This window comes from Salvelinus namaycush, chromosome 4 (genome assembly GCF_016432855.1).
Source record: "Salvelinus namaycush isolate Seneca chromosome 4, SaNama_1.0, whole genome shotgun sequence".
In the NCBI taxonomy this organism is placed as follows: domain Eukaryota; kingdom Metazoa; phylum Chordata; class Actinopteri; order Salmoniformes; family Salmonidae; genus Salvelinus; species Salvelinus namaycush.
Window position 1 is genome coordinate 54921355 of NC_052310.1, and position 25054 is coordinate 54946408.

Below are 25054 nucleotides of genomic sequence, written 5' to 3' on the forward strand. Positions count from 1 at the left end.
CTTATCATGTGTATGTGTGTCTGTGCCTGTGTGCGTGTCTCTTCACACTTTATTTGGAAAATCCAAAATAGATGGTTGGTTTGTAGATATTCAATTAACTCTCAACAGCATTTTAACTAACTATCCACTAACACTAACCCTTACTTTAAGCCTATTAACATAACCATAACTAAATCAAGCTGTTGTGTATCAACAGAGATGCAGACTTGCAGTTGATAGTTTGTTGATAGTTTGAGTATCTGACTGTCAGTTTTCTAGTGAAGGAAGATGGGACTCCCAAGTTCCTGTAAGAAGTTCCCAGAGCCCCAGTTCAACCTTCTGTCCAACTCCAATGACAGTGACCTAACTGCAGTCCTCTGTCAGAATGGATGGGTATATGACAACAGTACCTTCATATCCATATGGCTATAGAGGTAAGTCTCTCCATTTTCCAGCTCTTTTGATTCAACGATGGAAAGCATTGAACATTTTGATCACTTTGTAGCTGTTCTGTTGTACCCAAGACACAAGTGACACCAGGGCCTGTATCCACAAAGCATCTCAGAAAAGGTCCTATATCCTGTTAAAACCTGTTTTAAGACATTGTCTGGACAAAGTCTGAGCCAGGAGTAAATCAACTGATAAAAATGTATCTCAGCTAGCAATAAAGACAGTTTGAGGTACTGCAAAGGAAAGATAGTGATGGCGCTCGTTGACATTATTGCAAATAATGGGCATAACCAATCGCAATGAAATGTTGCAATGGTAAAACGTATGATACAGTTCCTGTAAAACCCAGATTTGTCTGTCAGACTGTCAGATGCTTAAGCGTGATTCATCACTCCAGAGAACATGTTTCCACTGCTCCAGAGTCCAATGGCAGCAAGCTTTACACCACTCCAGCCGACGCTTGGCATTGCACATGGTGATCTTAGGTTTGTGTGCGGCCGCTCGGCCATAGAAACCCCTTATATGAAGCTCCCGACGAACAGTTCTTGTGCTGACGTTGCATGAGAGTGCCTTGATTACTTCTGGAAGTTATTTTTTAGATAAAGGGTTTTTAGGCATTGTTCATTGTCCAGCATCAACTTCTATTTTTTCTATAATAAGAGCACATTTTATTAAATAATTTGTGATGGATTAATAGCCAAAATAGCTAAAATAAAATAAAAAAATCCATACACCCGTCACACTCCTTTTTATGACGTCACCGGGAATAAACTGCATCTACAGATGTAGGATTTTAATTTGACCACCCTGTTGCAAGAGAACTTTCCTGCAATGCAGGAAATTTTAAACGTGTTTATTTTTTTATTTTTAATTTTACCTTTATTTAACCAGGTAGGCTAGTTGAGAACAAGTTCTCATTTACAACTGCGACCTGGCCAAGATAAATCAAAGCAGTTTGACACATACAACAACACAGAGTTACACATGGAATAAACAAACATACAGTCAATAATACAGTAAAAAAAGTCTATATACATTGTGTGCAAATGAGGTTAGCTAAGGGAGGTGAGGCAATAAATAGGCCATGGTGGCGAAGTAATTACAATATACCAATTAAACACTGGAGTGACAGATGTGCAAAAGATGAATGTGCAAGTAGAGATACTGGGGTGCAAAAGAGCAAGATAGATAAATAAATAAAAACAGTATGGGGATGAGGTAGTTGGATGGGTGTCAGGAGAATTTTCAATCCCAATGATAATAACTAACAATCAATAAGCTTTGACCAATCCCAGAGGTTTGTAAGACCCTGGGTTGAATAATAATTAAGCAAAGACTCAGCTTATGCAGAAGGCTCGTACAGTTTATTCACGAGAACGTTCTGAAGTCCATAATACCAAGACATCCATTTTATAACTCACTCCCTACTTACGCACATACCTCCACACAAACAGTAGATATCCTACGCACATACATACACACGAACAGTAGGTGAGTTGTATCCACTGTTTATCACTACTAAGCCGACAGTTCCATTCCCCCGAGATTAGAGGAACCTTGAAAGGACTCCCTGTCCTATCGTAAGTTTCTCAGAGTTCTAGCAAGGTCAGGTCATACACATCTGAATTGTTCTCGGTATCTTCTTAGTCTCACACAGACACACACACACACACACACACACACACAAACACACACACACACACACACACACACACACACACACACACACACACACACACACACACACACACACACACACACACACACACACACACACACACACACACACACACACACACACACACACACACACACACACACACACATTTCTCTCCCTCACATGTCTCTACCGAACCTTATTGGACTTACGTTTAGTACTTTAATTATTCATTATACATACTACATAAACTAATAATAAGTAATAGTTACGTTTCAGGGTGGAATTCTTTAATTATTACCTTTAAGCATATAAATTCCCTTATCAATGGGCTACTTACAGATGGGCTATGTACAGGTGCAGTGGCAGCGTTTGGTTCAAGAGCATGCATTTAATTTTACTCGCATTTAAGAGCTGTTGGAGGCCATGGAAGGAGAGTTGTATGGCATTGAAGCTAGTCTGAAGGTTAGTTAGCACAGTGTCCAAAGAAGGGCCAGAAGTATACAGAATGGTGTCGTCTGCATAGAGGTGGATCAGAGAATCACCAGCAGCAAGAGCAACATCATTGATGTATACAGAGAAGAGAGTCGGCCTGAGAATTGAACCCTGTGGCACCCCTATAGAGACTGCCAGAGGTCCGGACAACAGGCCCTCCGATTTGACACACTGAACTCTATCAGAGAAGTAGTTGGTGAACCAGGCGAGGCAGTGTAGTGTATTTGAGGTTTAAAAAGTCTTCTGAAGTTTGTAATTTAAACTTTGACATTTTCCTGCTGTAGCAAACAGATTCAAATTAAGATAATAATCATAATCAAGATAATCATCAGCACAGTGAATGTCGATTCCAAAATGTAAAGTGCCACAATTGTGGAAAGGTTGGACATTTACAGAAAGTGTGTAAAGCCTCAAAACGCACAGCAAGAGCGCACAAAGTGTCAGACGCAGCACAAGAAGAGGAAGGTACAACTGAAACAGTATTGGAACTGTTCACAGTGTACACAGCTCAACAACAAAAAGATGGAATCTATCTCAACATGGAGTTAGCGGGAAAACCAGTAAAAATGCAGCTGGACACCGGAGCGTCTGTATCTCTGGTTCCAGAGAGACTCAAGAAAAACTGAAAGAGTGCCCTCTTCAGCCAGCGTCCATCCGCCTTTCTTCATACACTGGTGACACTATTCCTGTGTTAGGGCAGATCCAGGTTCCAATCCGGTATGAGGGGAAGGAGTGGGCGCTACCGCTTGTCATTGTTAAAGGAGAAAAATCAGCCTTGCTAGGCAGAAACTGGCTACAAAAGATCAAGTTGAACTGGGGAGAAATCTTCAGTCTGAGAAAGGACAAACCAGTGAGTCAGGCTACACTCACTAACATGCTGGAGAAGCACAAAGAACTTTTCAAAGATGGCTACGGCGAAATACAAGACTTCACAGCAAAAGTCAGAGTGCAAGAAGGAACCAAGCCTATCTTTCACAAACCACGTCCAGTTCCCTATGCTCTTAAGGAAGCAGTAGAGAAGGAACTGGACCGCCTACAGAAGAATAATATAATCACGAAAGTAGCGAGGAGCGACTTGTTGTAGTCCCAAAGAAAGACAAGACCGTCAGAATGTGCGGTGACTACAAGGTCACAGTAAATCGCTGCATACTACCAGAGGAATATCCACTACCAAACGCTGAAGATCTGTTTGCCACTCTAGCTGGTGGGAAGGTTTTCAGTAAGCTGGACCTGGCATTCGCTTATCAGCAACTGAAGCTGGATCCAGAGTCAGAACAGTATCTGACCATCAATACACACAAGGGGCTATTCAGATTAAATCGCTTGGCCTATGGAATCTCGACAGCTCCAGCGATATTCCAACACACAATGGATCAGATCTTGGACGGTATAGACAACGTTGTGTGCTTCATGGACGACATCCTCGTGTCAGCACCAACCATTGGAGAGCACCTTGCTCCAAAGACCACGGCGAAAGTCTAGGTGTAACAGGGATATTGTAACGTGATAAAAATGAATCCTAATTTAGTAATAATACTTCTGCATTAAAAAGTTGACTCACCAGCAGGATATGATCATTAAACCAGTACTTAAAATCTTGTTTCTATACAGAATATCCTCATTGTTCCAAATGAAATAGCCTACCTATGCGGAGAAAAATTATGTTTATATGTTAATGACCACGCTAAGAGTACTAATTGAAGCCACCAAAACAGGAGAAGATATAATGGGGATGAAATTCCAAATTGAAGTTGGATTCTTTAATAAATGTTTAGCCTAATTTATCTTAAGTATTTTTCAAAATAGAAAAATCTAAAATATTGAGACCACCATATTCATATGTGATAATAATGACAGATTTCCTAATATAACGTGTAAAATTTTTCCAGATAAAAAGCATCTGGTCAACCGCTTGACCTATTTTGTTGTCAAGATGTAGGGACTGGGCTGCGTACGTAAGTCTGGAGATACTTTTTGTTCTAGAAAACAATACTCAACTACTTTTTGTTTTTCTCAATAATATGTATGCAATTTAATGAGCATCTTTCCTGTTGATCCTTAGATATGGTAATCCCAAGGTATGTTACTTTTTCCTTGACTGGAATATTGCAGATAGAGGGTATCACACAGTCTTTTACAGCAAACAATTCACACTTAAGTTTTAGGCAAAGACCAGATGCTTTGGAAAAAATATTTACCACATCGGCTGCTTTAGGAATCTGGTCAGCATCTTTCAAAAAGAGGGTGGTATCATCTGCAAGATGATTTATGATAATATCTGTCAGCAATAGAGATCCCTTGTACAGTTGAAGTCGGATGTTTACATACACCTTAGCCAAATACATTTAAACGCAGTAAACGCAGGGTAAAAATACCCTGTCTTAGGTCCGTTAGGATCACCACTTTATTTTAAGAATGTAAAATGTCAGAATAACATTGGAGAGAATGATTTATTTCAGCTTTTATTTCTTTCATCACATTCCCAGTGGGTTTGAATTTTACATACACTCAATTAGTATTTGGTAGCATTGCCTTTAAATTGTTTAACTTGGGTCAAACATTTCAGGTAGCCTTCCACAAGCTTCCCACAATAAGTTGGGTGAATTTTGTCCCATTCCTCCTGACAGAGCTGGAGTAACTGAGTCAGGTTTGTAGGCCTCCTTGCTCACACATGCTTTTTCAGTTATGCCCACAAATGTTCTATACGATTGAGGTCAGGGCTTTGTGATGGCCACTCCAATACCTTGACTTTGTTGTCCTTAAACCATTTTACCACAACTTTGGAAGTATGCTTGGGGTCATTGTCCATTTGAAAGACTGATTTGTGACCAAGCTGTAACTTCCTGACTGATGTCTTGAGATGTTGCTTCAATATATCCACATAATTGTATTGCCTCATGATGACATCTATTTTGTGAAGTGCACCAGACCCTCCTGCAGCAAAGCACCCCCACAACATGATGCTGCTACCCCCCGTGCTTCACAGTTGGGATGGTGTTCTTCGGGTAGCAAGTCTCCCCTTTTTTCCTCCAAACATAACGATGGTCATTATGTTCAAACAGTTCTATTTTTGTTTCATCAGACCAAAGAACATTTCTCCAAAAAGTACAATCTTTGTCCCCATGTGCAGTTGCAAACCGTAGTCAGGCTTTTTTATGGCGGGTTTGGAGCAGTGGCTTCTTACTTACTGAGCGGCCTTTCAGGTTATGTCGATATAGGACTCGTTTTACTGTGGATATAGTTACTTTTGTACCTGTTTCCTCCAGCATCTTCACAAGGTCCTTTGCTGTTGTTCTGTGATTGATTTGCACTTTTAGCACCAAAGTACATTCATCTCTAGGAGACAGAACGCTTCTCCTTCCTGAGCGGTATGATGGCTGCGTGATCCCATGGTGTTTATACTTGCGTACTATTGTTTGTACAGATGAACGTGGTGCCTTCAGGCATTTGGAAATTGCTCCCAAGGATGAACCAGACTTGTGGAGGTCTACAATTTTTGTCTGAAGTCTTGGCTGATTTCTTTTGATTTTCCCATGATGTCAAGCAAAGAGGTACTGAGTTTGAAGGTAGGCCTTGAAATACATCCACAGGTGCACCTCCAATTGACTCAAATTATGTCAATTAGCCAAACAGAAGCTTCTAAAGCCATGACATAATTTTCTGGAATTTTCCAAGCTGTTTAAAGGCACAGTCAACTTAGTGTATGTAAACTTCTGACCCACTGGAATTGTGATACAGTGAATTATAAGTGAAATAATCTGTCTGTAAACAATTGTTGGCAAAATTACTTGTGTCATGCACAAAGTAGATGTCCTAACCGACTTGACAAAACTATAGTTTGTTAACAAGAAATTTGTAGAGTGGTAGAAAAACGAGTTTTAATGACTCCAACCAAAGTGTATGTAAACTTCCGACTTCAACTGTATATCGTTGGATATAATACAACTTGTAAAAAGTTGGGTTGTGTTGATAAAACGTTATTGGAGACAGGAGATCAAGTTGAGACATAGGACGAGGTGGATATGGTATAATAAGGCAATTTATTCATGGGTAAAGATATCTGAGAAATCGTGCTGCACGGCCCCGTTCTGTCTGACTCGTATGGAATCGTCGGAAAAGAGAGCGCTAAACATTTTGTACAGCTTATATATGCAGTAAAATGATGTAGGTTGATCTGGTAGTCTGGCCTTCTGATTGGTCGCTCTGGGTCGTGGGTAGTCCTGTTCGGGCCTGGTGTCGACGTTCCATTGGCTCTTAACATGGTTCTTTGTCTTAGAGTCCCAACCTTGAGCAGAATGCGTGTGCGTTTTGTTTTAGCAGGGGCCTGTTCATGGGGGAGGGGAGTGTGTGTGGGTCTGTGGTTATTATCATTAAGGGTACGAAGTGTGGGGGTAAAGAGGGGGATGGGTGCATGTTGTGTCAAGTATAGCTTGTGTTGAGAAGTTGTTAAAACAAGTTTCCAGTATCTATTACAATTTCTTACAGTTGCAAGCAGGAACCTTCCATAAGAAATAGAAACTAATGTTACACTGTATCGAAGGCTTTATACAAGTCTATAAGAAGACAATAAAAATAGATTTCGAAGATTAGATCAGAATAGTCAATAAAGTCTAACACCAGTCAGATATGTACGGACGACTCCCTCAGTGCCTTTCTCATCCTAGTGATCGTACTCCACATGACCCATGACCTACTCCACAGGATCAAATATAGTTGTCAATGAGAAGTTACACCCGGAAATTGATGAATCTATAATAAAGAAATACTTGCAGATTCAAGTTACAGCTAAAAAAAAAAAAGAAGCATTTTACCTTTGTTAATTTTGTAATTATTTTGTAATGAATCTGCAAGTATGTTTAGACAGGCGAACAAGGAGGGGTCCTTCGCTTCGGATGTATGATGTTTGATATGCTGTGGACGTCACCCCTTGCAGTCTCCTTCAATTCGTCCTCCACTCCACTCCAACCGGTGAAGTCTACAACGGCGCCACAAACATCTGAATAAAGTCACTTTAGTTGACCTATAGTCCCATATTTTACCGGTAAGTGAAGCAACTAAACTGGATTTTACTGTAGATGAACTAGCCAAACTATATATTTGCCGCAGTTTATGACCACGCTTGCCGAGTACTGCCTGACACGCAATCGCTAAATGTTCCTAGCTAGCTAGCCGGTTAGCATAAGCTAGCTATTGAGCTATGCTACAAGTACTGTAGCGGACAACTCATGTCCGGTGCACATGTGTGTGAAATTAAGACCACAAATTAAACTGGATTACTTTGTTACTTGGAGTAGCTAACTGTGAGTTAGTTAGCTAGATAACTTCAATTTTGTAACAGTAATGCTAGCTAGCCAACTCAATCTGCTAACTAGACCGCTAAGTTAGCTGTAGCTAGTTTAGTTAGCTTCCTTGGCATGCAATGCATGCCTGGCAATGCGGACGTCCAGCAGGTTACATAGCTAGTTGTGAATGGCGGACTATTTTTAAGGTGTTGAAAAAACTTAAACATTTCTGTACAGAAAATGCACAAGGAATATGTTTTGTTGTTTTATTGCCCAGCATAAAGAAAATATCTCAGAACTTTGTGGACACGCGCTTCTACGCCAGCTAGCTCGCCACAGCAACACTAGATAGCAATAGGATAGGTTGACAAATCAATGGCTTCCCTCAGTTAACCTTGTCCACCTTTGCTCAGTATGACATTTGTCATTACAGTTGCCATAATTGGCAGACCAGTATCTTGCCATATCATTAGCTTGCTAGCTAGCCAGCCACCTTAGCTAACGTTAGATACAGAACTGAAACGTGAAAGTACAGCCTCTCACTATCTGCTAACCTTAGCTGGCTAACTAGCTACCAGTCAGTCTAACATCTGCTGAATGGCATGTGTCGAACAGAATTGCTTAATTAAAGCATAAATTGTAGATGTTTTATGGTTGTCACTTCTGAAAAGTGTGTACTGACAGGTGAATATCTGACACTGTTAGTGTGGAACACTAGGCCTTCCTGAACCATATTGTAACTGTGTGGTGGCCATGGACAATGTCAACTTGTTTCATCCAAACTGATGTACTCAGCTGTTATGACAACCACAGGATGTCAAAAATAGATTCACTACACAAACACCCCCTTTCTTACAGTATACTGTATGCTATACCCTCACTCAAAGATGAGGCCTCACATGAACTAGGAATGACTGCGTGGTCTTGTAACGGAAAGACCCACCTACCACGGTCTGTCCTAGAGACTGTTCTAGGAGATTAGTAATGGAGTCTCTGAATTGCACCATACCCAGTTATTGATTGATTAATGAGACAGTACTTGGCTGGAGAGTGGAGCCCTTCCCAGACCCACCCTTACTAGAATTGTTTTATTTTCCTCCACCCGGCCTTGACTGAGTGAGTCACGGAGTTGTGGCCTAGCGTCAGTTTAAATAAGTTGGCCATGCAGAGCTATACAGATGCAGACAGACAGGCCACTTATCATACCCAGCATCTGCAAGGGAACCCATGCTCTGGGCTGATAGAGCTGGCTCTTATACAGACAGGCAACCACGCCCTTCAGTTGGGGGAAAATAAACATTATCCCAAAGGATGACTAGCTGTTTTGGATGAGTAGCTATGTTTATAGACTCTAAATAAACATTGTTTTCTGAAGTAGGCACCCTTGCACGGGCATTTTGTAAGCTAAAATATACTCTGACAGTGTAATATGTGTTTTTTTCCTTCCTGCTGCAGGTGCAATGGCAGTGCCTCCATCATATGGTGACCTTGGCAAATCTGCCAAGGATATCTTCAACAAAGGCTATGGTACTGTACCTTTCACTCTGGAACAAATAGGCTATACTGGTCATTGATTTGGTTGTAATTAACACCTTGTGTAAGAACAAGAATACCCAATAGAGTGGCTTTGTTAGAGGCATGCTATACCAATAGGAAGGATGGGCGTGTGCTCCTTCTATATGTAAGCAGTTGACGTGTTATTTTTGTGTCCAAGGAAAATATTTTATATATGCAAAAATCTTATTACAGCACATTTCTACATATTCTCCCCTATTTGGCACCGGATCAATTATCACACGGCATGATATGTTTACAGTTTTGGCATATCAAAGGGTGAAAATGTCATATGGTGTAACCGTTCGAGGATGAATTTGAACAACGAAAGGGTTGTGAAATAGGTTTTAATTCATAAGAACTTTGCTTTTTCCCTAAAGGGTTTGGCCTGGTGAAGCTTGATGTGAAGACCAAGTCTGACAGCGGAGTGGTAGTTTACTTATTTTCTTTCTAATCATTTGTGTACTTTGAAAATGAATTGTATCTACTCTACCATATGTAAAAGTTTAGACATGTTTATGATTGCAGTAATTGTGTTATAGAAGGTAATTTGAATTTACAACCCTGGGAGCTTGACAGCAGTATAGTTCAATACATGAGAAAAACACGAGTGTTCAGATAATTTTACAAGTTTTTGTTCATATCCTGATTTGAATCTTTTTACTAATGTTATACAGGAGTTCAAAACAGCTGGCTCCTCAAACACGGACACCAGCAAGGTGGCAGGTAGCCTTGAAACCAAATACAAGAGGTCCGAGTATGGCCTGACCTTCACAGAGAAGTGGAACACTGACAACACCCTGGGAACAGAGATCACTGTCGAAGACCAGGTTCGGATTCAACAAAACATTATTTTTGGAACACAATTGGTTAGATTTTGTTGTGTAAGGCTGTCTATGGAGCGGCATGATTAGAGGTCGACCGATTATGATTATTCAATGCCGATACCGATTATTGGAGGACCAAAAAAAGCCGATACCGATTAATCGTCCGATTATAATTGATTTTATTTATTTGTAATAATGATAATTACAACAATACCGAATGAACACTTATTTTAACTTAATATAATACATCAATAAAATCAATTTGGCCTCAAATAAATAATGAAACATGTTCAATTTGGTTTAAATAATGCAAAAACAAAGTGTTGGAGAAGAAAGTAAAAGTGCAATATGTGCCATGTAAGAAAGCTAACGTTTAAGTTCCTTGCTCAGAACATGAGAACATATGAAAGCTGGTGGTTCCTTTTAACATGAGTCTTCAATATTCCCAGGTAAGAAGTTTTAGGTTGTAGTTATTATAGGACTATTTCTCTATACGATTTGTATTTCATATACCTTTGACTATTGAATGTTCTTATAGGCACTTTAGTATTGCCAGTGTAACAGTATAGCTTCCATCCCTCACCTTGCCGCTACCTGGGCTAGAAAGAGGAACCCATCGCCAACAGGCACCCTCGAAGCAGCGTTACCCATGCAGAGCAAGGGGAACAACTACTCCAAGTCTCAGAGCGAGTGACGTTTGAAACGCTATTAGCGCGCACCCAGCTAACTAGCTAGCCATTTCACATCGGTTACACCAGCCTAATCTCGGGAGTTGATAGGCTTGAAGCATTGCGAAGAGCTGCTGGCAAAACGCAAGAAAGTGCTGTTTGAATGAATGCTTACGAGCCTGCTGGTGCCTACCATCGCTCAGTCAGACTGCTCTATCAAATCATAGACTTAATTATAACATAGCACACAGAAAAACTTGCCTATTTTTTTTATCGGCGTCCAAAAATACCGATTTCCGATTGTTATGAACTTGAAATCGGTCGACCTCTAGTCATGATAGCCTTGACACAATAAAAGGTGATTCAATTTATTAATTTTTTATCCAATATGTATTGATCAAATTAACTGCATATTGATCAACCTCGTGTTGACAGTCTTTTTCCAACTTTCTGTTCTTGTTCCCTCTAGATTGCCAAGGGTCTGAAGCTGACATTTGACACAACCTTCTCACCAAACACTGGGTATGATTAGTAATGTACAATTTCAATGCAGAGGACTAGTTCTAGTACTTATAGGATCTATGGGTGCTGATGGTATGAACATGTAGCTAGTCCAGAAGAGTCAGTCCAGCACGTAGTGTCCTTACATGAAGGTAACATGATCTGGGGTGCGCAGTCCTCAGAGGCTCGTGGGTGGATCTGAGGTGACGGGTCAGTCAAATAAACTTTAGCCTGAAATGGCACTCATCTGTGTAGTATTATTTTAATCACATCCAAGCCATGGATTGTGTTACTGCTTTTGTGCTTGTATTTGAATGGAGTTGTTCATTCTCCTAGCAGGGCCTCCAGACTGTGACCATTTGGTCACATTTAGCAACCCTTTGACTTTGCTATCCAACTTGCATGTTTTATTGGTCGCTTCAATGCGCATTTTACTAAACTAGATTTTTTTTATTCCACTGTAACCGTGATTTGGTCCAACGTTAGCCTGAAGTGCCCATTAATATCCTTATTCCTCCATGAGTCACTGCATGTCCACTGAGCTCCGGGGGACGAGTTTCCCCTACGTACAGATCTAGGATCCGCTTCCTTTATCCTAACCTTAACCATTAGTACAGACAATGCAAAACTGACTCAAATCAGCATCTGGGGGCAACTTCAACCCACAGAAGGCTAGTTTAGAACTGGGCTTGGTGTCATGTAACATTAGCACAAGAGGCTCATTAAAGTCTGGTTTGTTGTGGTGTGTGTGTTGGTGCACCTACCGTAAGCCTTGTTGGCTGGTGTAATGATCCAGAAAGACGTGGCTCAGGATTGTTATTGCTTGTGGACTATTGATTATGAACATAAGTGTATGGGTGAATTACTACTGGAGTGATGTTTTTCATCTCTTGGTGTGTCCCAATTGCATTCATATTCTGTTAAGGTTGCTACATTTCCCTCAGACTGGCTATATTAAGCCTGAGCTGTTTAACTGTTCATTCAAAATATTATGGTTCAGACTGTAGGCTATGGCTAACCAAAACTGTTTTCCTTTCCAACAACAGCAAGAAGAGCGGCAAAGTCAAGACCGCATACAAACGCGAGTTTGTCAACCTTGGCTGTGATGTCGACTTTGACTTTGCTGGCCCCACTATTCACGGGGCGGCCGTCGTGGGTTACGAGGGCTGGCTCGCCGGCTACCAGATGACTTTTGACACGGCCAAGTCTAAGATGACACAGAATAACTTCGCTGTGGGATACAAGACCGGGGACTTCCAGCTGCACACCAACGTGTAATTGAGGGATACATGACTTTTTTATGCCTTTCTATTTAGAATGTTATGAATTTCCAGTGCTCTGCTGTGTACATACGTTACCAATTACATTCAAAGTCAATACATTGTATATTCAATTGTATAAAAAAAATATATATATATTTTTTTAATGCTGACATGGGTGAATGGACAGAGCTGTGGGCAATATGGTGATGGTTCATCTTGGAAATGATAATCATTGAATATCCAACGATTGAACCAAAGCCCCTATACAGGGCTCAAAATGTCAGGCCCAACAAACTGCATATGAGGGTAGAGGAAAGGGCTTTATTTCAAACTGGTCTACAGAGAAATACCCTCTTATCACTCCTCTCCCTGGTTATTGTTACTGTAAAGACTGCGCAGTTCTCGCCCTAATCTTCTCCCCTTTCTTGTGTTACAGTAACGACGGTGCACAGTTTGGCGGCTCCATCTACCAGAAGGTGAGCCCTGTGCTGGAGACAGCGGTCAACCTTGCCTGGACTGCCGGCAGCAACAGCACAAACTTTGGCATCGCAGCCAAATACCAGCTGGACAAGAGCGCCTCCATCAGTGTAAGTACCGAGCACGAGTTACTCTTTGTGCCAGTTTCACAGACACGTAGCCTAGTCCAGGACTGAAAAGCATTGTCAATGGAGATTTTCCATCAATTTTTTGTTGTTGCTTAATCTGTGTCTGGTAACCACCCTTTTTTTTTTAATTTTTTTTTTTAACTGTCCTATGTATCCTAAGAACACATGCAAGAAACATCTTCTACACCCACTACATTGTCTGGCTCTGAAATATCAGAGTTGCTAAGTACATTTCTGACTCTGCCGTCGTTATCTGCCTTTGGATTTTAAGTTAATCAATTCATTCGGTCTTTTCAGGCTAAAGTGAACAACAACAGCCTTGTCGGTGTTGGCTATACCCAGACGCTGAGACCAGGTAAGACCTCTCGTTTTAAGGATAATTATAATAGTTATCTTATTGGTGTTTCTAAAGGTTATTTTATCAGCTGTCACTAGAATAAGGTTCACAGCACAGGTTGTTCCTTTAGTTCTGATGTTAGGACTTTAACCCCCTAAAGTTGATGTCTGCGCCCTGCGGAAATCTAAGTGCTTAATAAAATAAAAAATCCCCATCAAAATCCATCTGTTTAAGCTAGAGATTTTTTTGTTACATATTATATTCTTATTTACAATAAAGGTGACTCAAATGACACACTACATTATTTACTATTCATTTATATTGGGGTAATATTTGATATGTGCATCATATTATATATTCCTCATATGTGACCCATGATAAGACTATGCAATCAGCCTATTTAAATTTGTATCTGACTATAAGATGATTTAGCAATATGCAAGAGACTACAGGTGAGTTACAGCAATCAAAGGTCTGAGAATGGAATTCTAAATACAGGTGTATTTAATTACTTGTGATTGAAATCAAATAAAAGGCATAAACTTCAGTTACAAAGCATTATTCTAAGCATGATCAGAGAGGGAGTGTGACAAAGAAACAATAGCTTGTGCCATGGCCCATAGCTCATGGGAGAGTGTATATCTCACCAGTGTAGCTCAGGAACAAAAAATAGAAGGCACAATTAATCCAAGACCTTTAAGTGATATCTGAGTTGTTGACCAATAGCATTACTGTAAAGTTAAACTCCAATCAGACCTGTAAAGACAACCTCCGCTATCCAGAAATGTGACGAGGGGTCTGGCAAGATAACGGAATGCTGAATTCCTGAGTACACCTCAATAATATGCAAGAGGGTTTATTAAGTCACTTTGGGGACTGGGTCACCCTGCAAATGCATCCAAGTTTGTAGTGTCATAAGCTTTGTCATTGCGTGCTAGGAATATGGGCCCAAATACTAAACTTATGAATAAATTGGATATACTATGCAAATTTGTCCAAATACTTATGACTACTTTACTTTAAATGGGGGGACTAGATGCATAAAGTGCTTTAATTTCTAACCGGTAAAATGGATATGTAATAAAAAAGTGACATTCTGTACTGTCACCTCACATAAAACATTTGATTTCAAGTCCCAAATGTTGGAGTATAGAGCCAAATTAAAAGTTTTGGCTTCACTGTTCAAGTACATATGTAGGGACAGCACTTAAGTATTAATTAAAAGTGGTCCTCTTGTGTGTTAAACCATTCTCCTCTGTAGCTCACTGCTTTTATGAGCTGACGGCCAACCCACACTTCATAATACACTACACGACCAAAAGTATGTGGACACCTGCTCATCAAATATCTCATTCCAAAATCATGGGCATTAATATGGAGTTGGTCCCCCCCCCCCCCCCCCCCCCTTGCTGCTATAACAGCCTCCACTCCTCTGGGCCAGTTTTCCACTAGATGTTGGAACATTGCTCCGGGGACTTGCTTCCATTCAGCCACGAGCATTAGTTAGGTCAGGCACTGATGTTGGGCCTGACCTCGCAGTCGGCGTTCCAATTCATCCCAAAGGTGTTCGCTGGGGTTGAGGTCAGGGCTCTGTGCAGGCCAGTCAAGTTCTTCATGTCGATCTTGACAAACCATTTCTTTATGGACCTCGCTTTGTGCACAGGAGGCATTGTCATGCTGAAATCGGAAAGGGCCTTCCCCAAATTGTTGCGACAAAGTTGGAAGCACAGAATAGTCTAGAATGTCATTGTATAGTATCAAGATCTCCCTTCACTGGAACTAAGGGCTCTAGCACAAACTATGAGAAACAGCCCCAGACCATTAATCCTCCTACAAACTTTACAGTTGGCTCTATGCATTGGGGCAGGTAGCATTCTTCTGGCATCCGCAAACCCAGATTCGTCCGTCGAACTGCCAGATGGTGAAGCGTGATTCATCACTCCAGAGAATGCGTTTCCACTGCTCCAGAGTCCAATGGTGCTGAGCTTTACACCACTTCAGCTGACGATTGGCATTGCGCATGGGGATCTTAGGCTTGTGTGTGACTGCTTGTTTGTGACTGCCTTGCTTCCAAAGGCAGTTTGGAATTCTAGTGAGTGTTGCGACTGACGATTTTTACGCACTCGGCTGTCCTGTTCTGTGAGCTTGTGTGGCCTACCACTTCGCGGCTAAGCCGTTGTTTCTAGACGTTTCGACTTCACAATAACAGCACTTACAGTTCACCGGGCAGCTCTAGCAGGGCAGACATTTGATGAACTCACTTGTTGGAAAGGTGGTATCCTGTGGCGGTGCCACGTTGAAAGTCACTTAGCTCTTCAGTAAGGCCATTCTATTGCCAATGTTTGTCTATGGAGATTGCACGGGTGTGCTCAGTTTTTATACACCTGTCAGCAACAGGTGTGGCTGAAATAGCCAAATCTGCGATTTTGAAGGGGTGTTCACATACACAAGTATCTGCTTCTCTTCCTCAACCTAAGCTCTTAATGACTCTCATACAGTACTGTCTCTGCAATTTAAATTCATTGGACAATGCTGTACATTATATGGGGGGGGGGAAGTAGGAATGTTTCTATGTGCATGTATACACTGTACTGCACAAATTGATTTTAAAGATGTTAATATTTTACTGGGGACTCGCACATGGTGAGATAATCCGCAAACGAGCTACCGGCAACCAGTCATTTTCAATGAAAGGAGCAACGGTCGGCCAATAGAGGGAGAGAGAGAGAGCTAGCAACCAGATATTCCCAGCGACTGCCATCATGCATGCTGTTTTTAAAGGGGAGATTCCAACGACTTGATCGCTGATTATCTCAGCGAGTGAGTCCCTAGTAATGCAACATCCTATTCACTTGCTATCAATGTGTGTCAGAGTATTGTTATACATACACTCATGCAGTGCTACAGAAGGCTTCAATAGAAGTTTGTCAGACTTGTTTCTCTCTCATTTTAAAAATGGGTAATCATGTGCGCTCTATAGGAGATTTATATCTGCAATGTTGACACCAGGGATGGAACTTAAGGATTTTCAGCAGTTCTGCACATCTGTCTGAAAGTACTACCCTCTGGCTTGCTTAATTTCCATCCCTAGTTGACACCTGTTTTCTTTACTGTCATCCTGAATGTGATCCTGACCACCTCTCTCCTTTTGCAGGTGTGAAACTCACCCTCTCTGCCCTGGTAGATGGTAAGGGCATCAACACTGGAGGCCATAAGCTGGGCCTGGGGTTGGAACTGGAGGCCTAAACTCTCCTTGCGGTGAAGGAAACGAGAGAATATCAGCAGTATCTGCCCTTAAAATGCATTTCCAACTCAAACCAGCAAGGGGTATATCATGAATGGAAGGGATTTGTTTAGAGGCTACAACGAGAAAAAAACACTACCCCGTCATTATTTTTTGTAAATGTTTGCTTTGCAGTTTCCATCGAAGACACTTTCAGTGGGTCAATAATTTATACACCTTCTCATTGCATCTATCCAACACTGCCATGACTGACATACACCACATTGTTCTCCTCCCATGTGGCCAGTTGGTCACCTGTGGCTTCTATGTACATCTCTGAAGTGTTTATTTGGTGAGACGTCAGATTGGTTAAACACAGCGGTTGGGTTTGGTCTGGTCATACATTTCTGATTTGACCATTTCTAACCAATCATCTAATATTTTGTTGTCTGAACACATCTCATTTGTAACTGCATTATTCGCTGCACTAGGCTCCCCTACTATTTAAATATCATCATATGCCTTTTTGTTTTTCCTTCCATGCACATGAGGACGAGGTTAAAGCTGTGTTGTACTGTTATGATCTGTCAGCCATCAGGATTTGAGATGTTATATCAACACTGTACATGATGAAGCCCTCGCTTAAACTGAGCACATTTTGGGTGGCTTGGAACAGATTCTATGTTGGGGTTAAAACCTTTCATTCTTGCCTGACCTGGCAGGCTTTCTTTTGTTTTCTACTTTGCTGCAGACTACTATTGGAGGGTTTAATAAGGTTCACAGTAAAGCCAAACTGGCTGGATACAGTCCGGCTTTGGTGTGGTGTACACTAAGTCAAGTTCAGTGTGAATGCTATCCCAGTAGCTTCTTCTGGTCACTTGGCTGACTGAGAACAAGATCACCGGAAACCTGGAAGGTTGTTACGTGTATGTTTAACTTTTCAATAAAGTCTTTGAACTCCAGAAACCAACTCCTGGCTTTTATTGAGAGCTGAACTTCTCTGGCCTTGGGAGGTCTTGCATATACAATGAGTATACCAAACATTAGGAACACCTTCCTAATATTGAGTGGCACCCCCTTTTGCCCTCAACAGCCTGTATTCGTTGAGGCATGGACTTGACAAGGTGTCAAAGGCTTCCACAGGGAAGCTGGCCCATGGTGACTCCCACAGTTGTCAAGTTGGCTGGATGTCCTTTGGGTGGTTGTCCATTCTTGATACTCATGGGACACTGTTAAGCTTGAAATACACAGCAGCGTTGCAGTTCTTGGCACTTAAATCTTGTCTTGCCCATTCACCCTCTGAATGGCACACAATTCATTTCTCAAGGCTTATAAATCCTTTAACCTGGCTCCTCCCCTTCATCTACACTGATTTGAAGTGTATTTAACAAATGACATCAATAAGGGATCATAGCTTTCACCTGGTAAGTCTGTCATGGAAAGATCAGGTGTCCATAATGTTTTGTGCTCTATATTTCATATGTATAAATGCCATCAACCAACGATTGCTTGCCTCGTCATTGACTGCAGTCTGGTATGTTAAACCCCTAGCAAGGCGTGCAAATATAAACGTAACAATTTCAAAGATTTTCGTGAGTTACAGGAAATGTCAATTGAAATGAGGCCATAATCTATGGATTTCACATGACTAGGAATACAGATATGCATCTGTTGGCCACAGTAGGGGCATTGATCAGAAATGAAGTATCTGGTGTGAACACGCTTTGCCTCATGCAGCGCAACACATCTTCACATAGTTGATCAGGCTGTTGATTGTGGCCTGTGGAATGTTGTCCCACTCTTCCATGTTTGTGCGAAGTTGCTGGATATTGGCGGGAACTAGAACACACTGTCGATCCAGAGAGTCCCAAACATGCTCAATGGGTGACATGTCTGAGTGTGCAGGCCACAGAAGAACTGGGACATATTTTGCCATGCACGCTCTCTGCCATCTGCCCGTACAGTTGAAACCAGGATTCATCCTTGAAGAGCACACTTCTCCAGTTTGCCAGTGGCCATCGAAGGTGAGCATTTACCCACTGAAGTCGGTTACAACGCTGAACTGCAGTCGGGTCAAGACAATGAGCATGCAGATGAGCTTCCCTAAGACGGTTTCTGACTCTTCGGTTGTGCAAACCACAGTTTCATCAGCTGTCTGGGTGGCTGGTCTCAAACATTCCCGCAGGTGAAGAAGCTGGATGTGGAGCCCCTGGGCTGGCGTGGTTACTCATGGTCTGCGGTTGTGTATGGATTATCTTGGCAAAGTAGAAATGCTCACTAACAGGTATGTAAACAAATGTATGCACAACACTTGAGAGAAATAAGCATTTTGTGCGTATGTAAAATGTATGGGATATTTTATTTCAGCTCATGAAAACTACATGTTGCATTTATTTTTGTTCAGTATAGTTGGCCTGGAAGTTGGCCTATAGACTACCTCACATGGGTAAAAGATTGTGAGAGTCAGGGAACAAGGTCAGTTCAACAATGTGGTGTGTCAGCAGCACGCTTGCAAAGCTGATGAATTGAGGGTCACCTTATCCAGATACTTTGGTCTATATAAAGACCTGACTATAAGGCACTTTTATGAGCAACTGGGTGACCCTAAAGTACCTCTGTTTCATCATGGGGACACTGATGTAAAGACAAAAGCCTTTTTTACTCTTAAGTTGACTGTTATGTGGTGCATCTTATCAGGTGGAATACAGCACAGCAAGTTAGAATAGCTGGAAACAGAAGTGCTCTTCCAATAGCATTTATTTCTTAGCTTATTCAGGCATTATCAAATCACATTATCAACCATGAACATTATCATCCCAATTCACATCATTGCTTGCTTGGGCAGAAGAAAATAGGTACAGCAAAATACAGCTTTTGATTTGTTACATTCCATATTACAGCACATCTCTCGCAGGCGCTCATTAATGGTCTCATAATTGACATGTATGAATTATGATACTGTACATATTAAGCGTCAGTTAATCTTTCAAGGTGGAGCAGTTCTCATATTGCTTTGAAGGCTTGCACTAATCATGCAGGTTTACAGAAAACGTCTACTGACCTCTAAATCTGGTCATTCTAAAAAGAGGTTAAGTCCCATGTTTTAGGTTTAGCTTGCTTTTCTGCAGTTGGCTGAGTAGCTTGCCCTGTTGATGTCTTCTTCGCAGTTTTGTCATCTTTGCTCTCTTCATCAACTCCTGTAAAGCCTTTCTCGTCTATTTTAGATTGTGCCCCTTCTGTTGTCTTCCTGTCAACAGTTTTCTCTTTCAAACCCATGGCTGATACATCCTGTTCTTTCACTGGCGATGTCTTTGTAATAGATATCTCCACATGTTCAGGTTTTTCCTCAAAGGCCTTGGTCTTCACGTTCTCTGTCTTTGGGGTTTCATCGTTGGGATCCGTAACCTTCTCAGGCTCTTTAGCCGTACTTTCCTCTGGTTTCGCCTGAGTTGTGCTGCTCTCTGGCGCCTCTCTGTGTGAGTCCTTGCTCTTTGCAACGGCAGGCACTTGTTTCTCTGGTGGTGTGGCAGTCTCAGCTTTGCCACCACTGCTGATCGTTTCACTCTCTGTAGGGGTGGTCGTTGATTCTGGGGTAATGATTAAGTTTGATATAGGGGATATTTCATCTTTAGGGGTGATCTCGGTAGGTTTGATGATTGGGGCTGGTTTTGATGTTTCTTCTTTAGGGGTAACGGTTGGGGCTGGTTTAGGGGATATTTCATATTTTGGGGTGAAGGTTGATTCTGGTTTAGGGGAGGTCTCCTCTTTAGTGGTGACGTTTGAGGCTGGTTTTGGGGAAGTTTCTTCTTTAGGGGTGACTGCTGGTTCAGATTTTGGTGAAGTTTCTTCTTTAGGGGTGATATTTAGGGTTGGTTTTGGGGAAGTTTCTTCTTTAGGGGTGACTGCTGGTTCTGGTTTAGGGGATGGTTCTTCTTTAGGGGTAATGGTTGGGTCTGATTGTGATGTTTCTTTAGTTGTGACTGTGGGGTCTGGTTTAGGTGCTGTCTCGTACTTGGGGGTGACCATTGGGTCCATTTTTGGGGATGTTTCTTCTTTGGGGGTGATGGTTGGCTCTGGTTGTGGGGTTGTTTCCTCTTTAGGGGAGATAGTTGTGTCTAGTTTAGAGGATTTATCAGATTCTTTCACTTTTTCCTCAGCTGTTGAGATATCATTTGTGAAATTTTCACTGCCATTAGATTCATTCTGCTCAACAGTTTTTACACTATCATCCTTGCTGCTCATTTTTGGCTCTGTCAGACCCACCTCCTTTTCAGGGGTCTTTGGCACAGGCTCTTCCTCACACTCAGTTGTTGTGCTGGGAAGTCCGGCTGAAATTTTACCTCCTACCGTTTTGTCATCCTGTGTAGTTTTTACACCAGAATCATCTGATGACTTCACCTGTCCCCATGTCTCCTTGGTGGAGCTGTTTTTCAGCTCAGCAGTGATATCAGGGGATTTCATGTCCTTCTCTGTGGGCTCAGGGAGATCCTCTTCTTGTGTTGCCACAGCACTCTCTGCCTCTTGAAGTTGGTCTGATACTCTGTGCGCCTTCTGATCAGGCTTCTGCTCCAATGCTATGGCGCTCTGCTCTTTCAGATCTACCTCTTTTTTCTCTTTTGATGGGCTTTCTTTTTTGCTCTCTGACACCTTTTTGGGCTCTTTGGAGATGTCCTCTGTGGGGACCTGTGGTTCACCCTTTATTGAACTTTCTGTTTGAATATCCTCGGACGTTTTGGGTTCTATGGAGATGTCACCCTTCATGGGAACCACTGGAAGGGACTTGTCATGTTTTGGGGTGTTATCTTTTTCTAATGGCTCCCCCACATCTTTTATCTCACCGTCTATCTCCTCTGTTGTGTCCAGTTTTTCCTTCTCTTCCTCACTGGTGGCCTTAGCTGATTTGACTTCACTTTGTGTATTGTCACCTGTGTCAATGTCCTCCTCTCCTTTGTCATCTCCTTCCTCTCCATTTTCTCCCTCGCTAGGGCTAACTCCATCTCCATTTACCTCGACCTCTGCTGATGTTTCTATCTGCTGTCCCTTAGACTCTTCCTCCTGTTCCCCCTCTTCCTCTGGGGCATCCACTTTAAGATCCACTTTACCTACATCTTCCCCTTTCTCCTCATCCTCCTCTTCCTTACCCCTCCTCTCAGCTTTGTCACTCTCCTCTCCCTCCTTCTCTCCCTCTCCTGTCTCCTCAGAGCCTGTCTCCTCAAACTCGGACTCCACCTCTCTGGTGGTCTCAGTGATGATCTCCTCTACAAACTTGTACTGGGGCTCAGACCTGCGTGTGGGCCCTCCCTGCCGGGCCAGGGAAGAAAGGGTGTAGACAGGGGACTGGCGGTAGATGTAGGGCATGGAGATGTGGGTGTCAGAGATGGTGGACAGATGGAACTCCTCACCCTCCAGGAGTTTCCTATAGGGAGACAGAGACTTATTAGGCGTGATTACCACCATGACAATAATATGTATATGTCCCAATTTGTGTAGATGTGTCTCAATATCCATATTATGACTAAAGTGTCATTGTGTATTGTGATATGAGCCATGGTATGTTCATTTGATGTGTTAAATATGAAATCAAACTACCTCTATTTCTATAAAATGTCTACCGTTTCTTTTCCTTTTTTTTTAATCCGTTATTAACTGTGTCTGTAGTGATCCCTCACTAACACTATGACAGTTTTGCACATTTTTAAATGTGTTAGTGCTGGAGTAGAATAAAATGTGCATCCCCTGGTTATCCCCAGAAATAGATCCAGGAACACACTATAACTCCCGAGTGGCGCAGCGGTCTAAGGCACTGCATCTCAGTGCTAGAGGCGTCACTACAGACCCTGGTTTGATTCCAGGCTGTATCACTAAAAGCCATGATTGGGAGTCCCATAGGGCGGCACACAATTTGCCCAGCATCGTCCGGGTTAGGGTTTGGCAGGGGTAGGCCGTCATTGTAAATAAGAATTTGTTCTTAACTGATTTGCCTAATTAAATAAAGGTTAAATTAAAAATTAAAATAACATATATGGTATTTTCCTTTGTCAAGGATATTGTATGGCTAGACTTTGATATTCAAAATGACCAAAACAAGCTCCACACAAGTTTCCTTATCTAGTGAGAGAGACAGAGTTTATGTCTCTTACCTGTAAGAGAGAATCTCCACATCCAAAGCCATTTTGACATTCAGCAGGTCCTGGTACTCTCTCAGGTGGCCAGACATGTCTAGTTTAGCATTAGTCAGCTCATTCTCCAGCTGCCTGACAGTGTCCTGGACAGAAAAGCAGGGGTCATCATACAAATAAATGCATATGTTTATTTACAATTAATTATTAGAGGTACAAAATAAACAATAGCCTACCTGGTAATTAATCATTTCCGAATAGTGACGCTCCTCCAGCTCATGTAGTTGTTTTTCCAGGGCCTCTCTCGTTCCTTTCGCGCAGTCCAGTTCAATGTTCTTCCCTTGGAAGCGCCTTCTGTTCTCCTGGATCTCCTGCTGTGTTGCCTTCAGCGCCTCTCTGTTGCTCTCTGCCGCTTTTGTCAACTTTGTGAACTGGACACGGAAACCCTCCTCGGCCTCAAGGATGTCGGAGGCGGCGTGACCTTCCAACTGTGCACGGATGTCCCGGAGAGCCGCAGTGATATCGGGTTTTGCAAAGGCGTGCCCCTCGACCGTCACCTGAGACTCGTGGATCTGGGCCACCATCTCCAACACCTCGTCCTCGTGGTTTTTCTTCAGGAAGTGAATCTCGTCCACCAGAGACTGCGCTTTCTTGTCCAGCTGAAGTTTTGCCAGGTATGCGTCGTTGGCGTCCTTTTTCAGCACCAGGATGACTTTCTCTGCATCCGAGCGTTCACGAGCCTCCTGGTCGTACTTGTCTCTCAAGGTGAGGAAGTCTTCCTCCAGGTTCTGATGTTCTATCACGATCTGACGCTTCTGAAGGGTGATGTCATGCACTAGTTTCCTCAGATCCATAAGCTCCGACTCGTGCTCCTGTGCCAGAGATGCGGGGGACTGTGCCTTCTGTTTGATTTCCTCGATTTCCCTCTCGAGCAATTCATTTTGGTGCTCCAAATGACGCACCTTCTCGATGAACCCGCTGAAACGGCCGTTCAGCCCATGGAGCAGTTCTTTCTCATTCATTTTCGTCAACACCCCGGTAAACGTGTTTGATAAATCTAAAAATATATCCGATCTCGGAACCGATCCGAATTCGCTCTTCGGCGTCGTCGCATATCCTCTGTTCATAAATGCGGTAGCCGACTCAAAGCCTATAACGGTCCTGGACGCCGAGGGGGATCCGGTCAGTTTGTGTTGATAGCGGGAATAGTCATCTTGAGCTCTCCTATGTGGAGAACCCGACCGATACTCAATTTGGTGGCTCATGATGCCTCAGTTGTCTCCGCAGTGTTGGTAGGCTAAGTAGCGCTGCTCCTATCTTTTATACCCCCTCTGTCCGCTCGCGCTGCAGAATGGAACTGTCCATAGTGCTGAAAATGTATTGAATCAGCTGTAGGCTTGACTGCATGCCTATCGCGGTCTCTCTCTCTCTCCCTCGTTTTGTCGCAGACAGCAGTGACGTAGCCCATAGGATAGCATTTCCCTTAAAAACGTCTGTAGTCTACAATGACATCTCAAAATCACAAGTCTAATACATCTTTAATACATTTTAAGTGTTCCGACTATTGTTTTATTCAAGGGCCTAAAGCTTTCCTTGTTTTGATGATTTTCTTAATATTATGGAAAGTGGTTGTACATTCTGGTTTGGCTGAATTTGATTTGCTTGTAATATTACTGTATAGGCCTACACGAGACTACTGTAATGCAAGTGTAAAATAGTAATGCAAGAATCACACTAGGCCTAGACATAACCACTCCCATTTCTCAGTCAAGCAGCACTTTTAACCTTGCACCTTTTTATAAATGTCTATATGGTGAAAAATACAAAAGTCTTGGCACAGACAGGCTGGCTGAAAAGCCAGAATTCAGGCAAATGACTTGGATGTGTTCCAGTGATGCAGCCATCCTTCACACCTCACCACAAGCAATGTTTTACTTTATGTAGGTTGCCCCATAGAAATCAGTGATATATTTGAGTGAATAATATATGATATCAGATGAAGGATAGCTTTTTACACTATTGATGAGATATGAAACCCTCATAGAGAGAGAGAATAGTAAATATGTGTTTACTGGCTGCAATAAGAGAAAACAAT

General features: G+C 42.2%; 2 protein-coding genes across 2 annotated transcripts; one reads left to right on the forward strand and one right to left on the reverse strand.

Annotated features, from left to right (window-relative positions):
* Positions 1 to 7490: 7490 nt before the first annotated feature.
* Positions 7491 to 17804, forward strand: LOC120046630 (voltage-dependent anion-selective channel protein 2-like). Its single transcript, XM_038992016.1, has 9 exons — positions 7491 to 7622; positions 9319 to 9390; positions 9798 to 9847; positions 10095 to 10247; positions 11382 to 11434; positions 12460 to 12687; positions 13112 to 13262; positions 13578 to 13635; positions 16772 to 17804. The coding sequence occupies exons 2-9, from the start codon at positions 9324 to 9326 to the stop codon at positions 16861 to 16863; spliced, it is 852 nt and encodes a 283-aa protein (XP_038847944.1). The 5' UTR covers positions 7491 to 7622; positions 9319 to 9323; the 3' UTR covers positions 16864 to 17804.
* A 2114-nt stretch (positions 17805 to 19918) lies between these two features.
* Positions 19919 to 24224, reverse strand: LOC120045927 (neurofilament medium polypeptide-like). Its single transcript, XM_038990852.1, has 4 exons — positions 23196 to 24224; positions 22981 to 23105; positions 21888 to 22256; positions 19919 to 21821 (listed from the first exon to the last, which is right to left on the reverse strand). The coding sequence occupies exons 1-4, from the start codon at positions 24222 to 24224 to the stop codon at positions 19919 to 19921; spliced, it is 3426 nt and encodes a 1141-aa protein (XP_038846780.1).
* Between the last annotated feature and the right edge of the window lie 830 nt (positions 24225 to 25054).

What these genes read in the sequence shown, in the direction of transcription:
- LOC120046630 (XM_038992016.1), top strand. Translation starts at nt 9,324, where the DNA reads ATGGCAGTGCCTCCATCATATGGTGACCTTGGCAAATCTGCCAAGGAT. An exon ending in TATCTTCAACAAAGGCTATG is followed by an intron (nt 9,391 to 9,797) that starts GTACTGTACCTT and finishes TTTTCCCTAAAG; the next exon opens with GGTTTGGCCTGGTGAAGCTT. An exon ending in CCAAGTCTGACAGCGGAGTG is followed by an intron (nt 9,848 to 10,094) that starts GTAGTTTACTTA and finishes AATGTTATACAG; the next exon opens with GAGTTCAAAACAGCTGGCTC.
- LOC120045927 (XM_038990852.1), bottom strand. Translation starts at nt 24,224, where the DNA reads ATGAGCCACCAAATTGAGTATCGGTCGGGTTCTCCACATAGGAGAGCT. An exon ending in CGGAAATGATTAATTACCAG is followed by an intron (nt 23,106 to 23,195) that starts GTAGGCTATTGT and finishes TTTTCTGTCCAG; the next exon opens with GACACTGTCAGGCAGCTGGA. An exon ending in GTGGAGATTCTCTCTTACAG is followed by an intron (nt 22,257 to 22,980) that starts GTAAGAGACATA and finishes GTCTCCCTATAG; the next exon opens with GAAACTCCTGGAGGGTGAGG.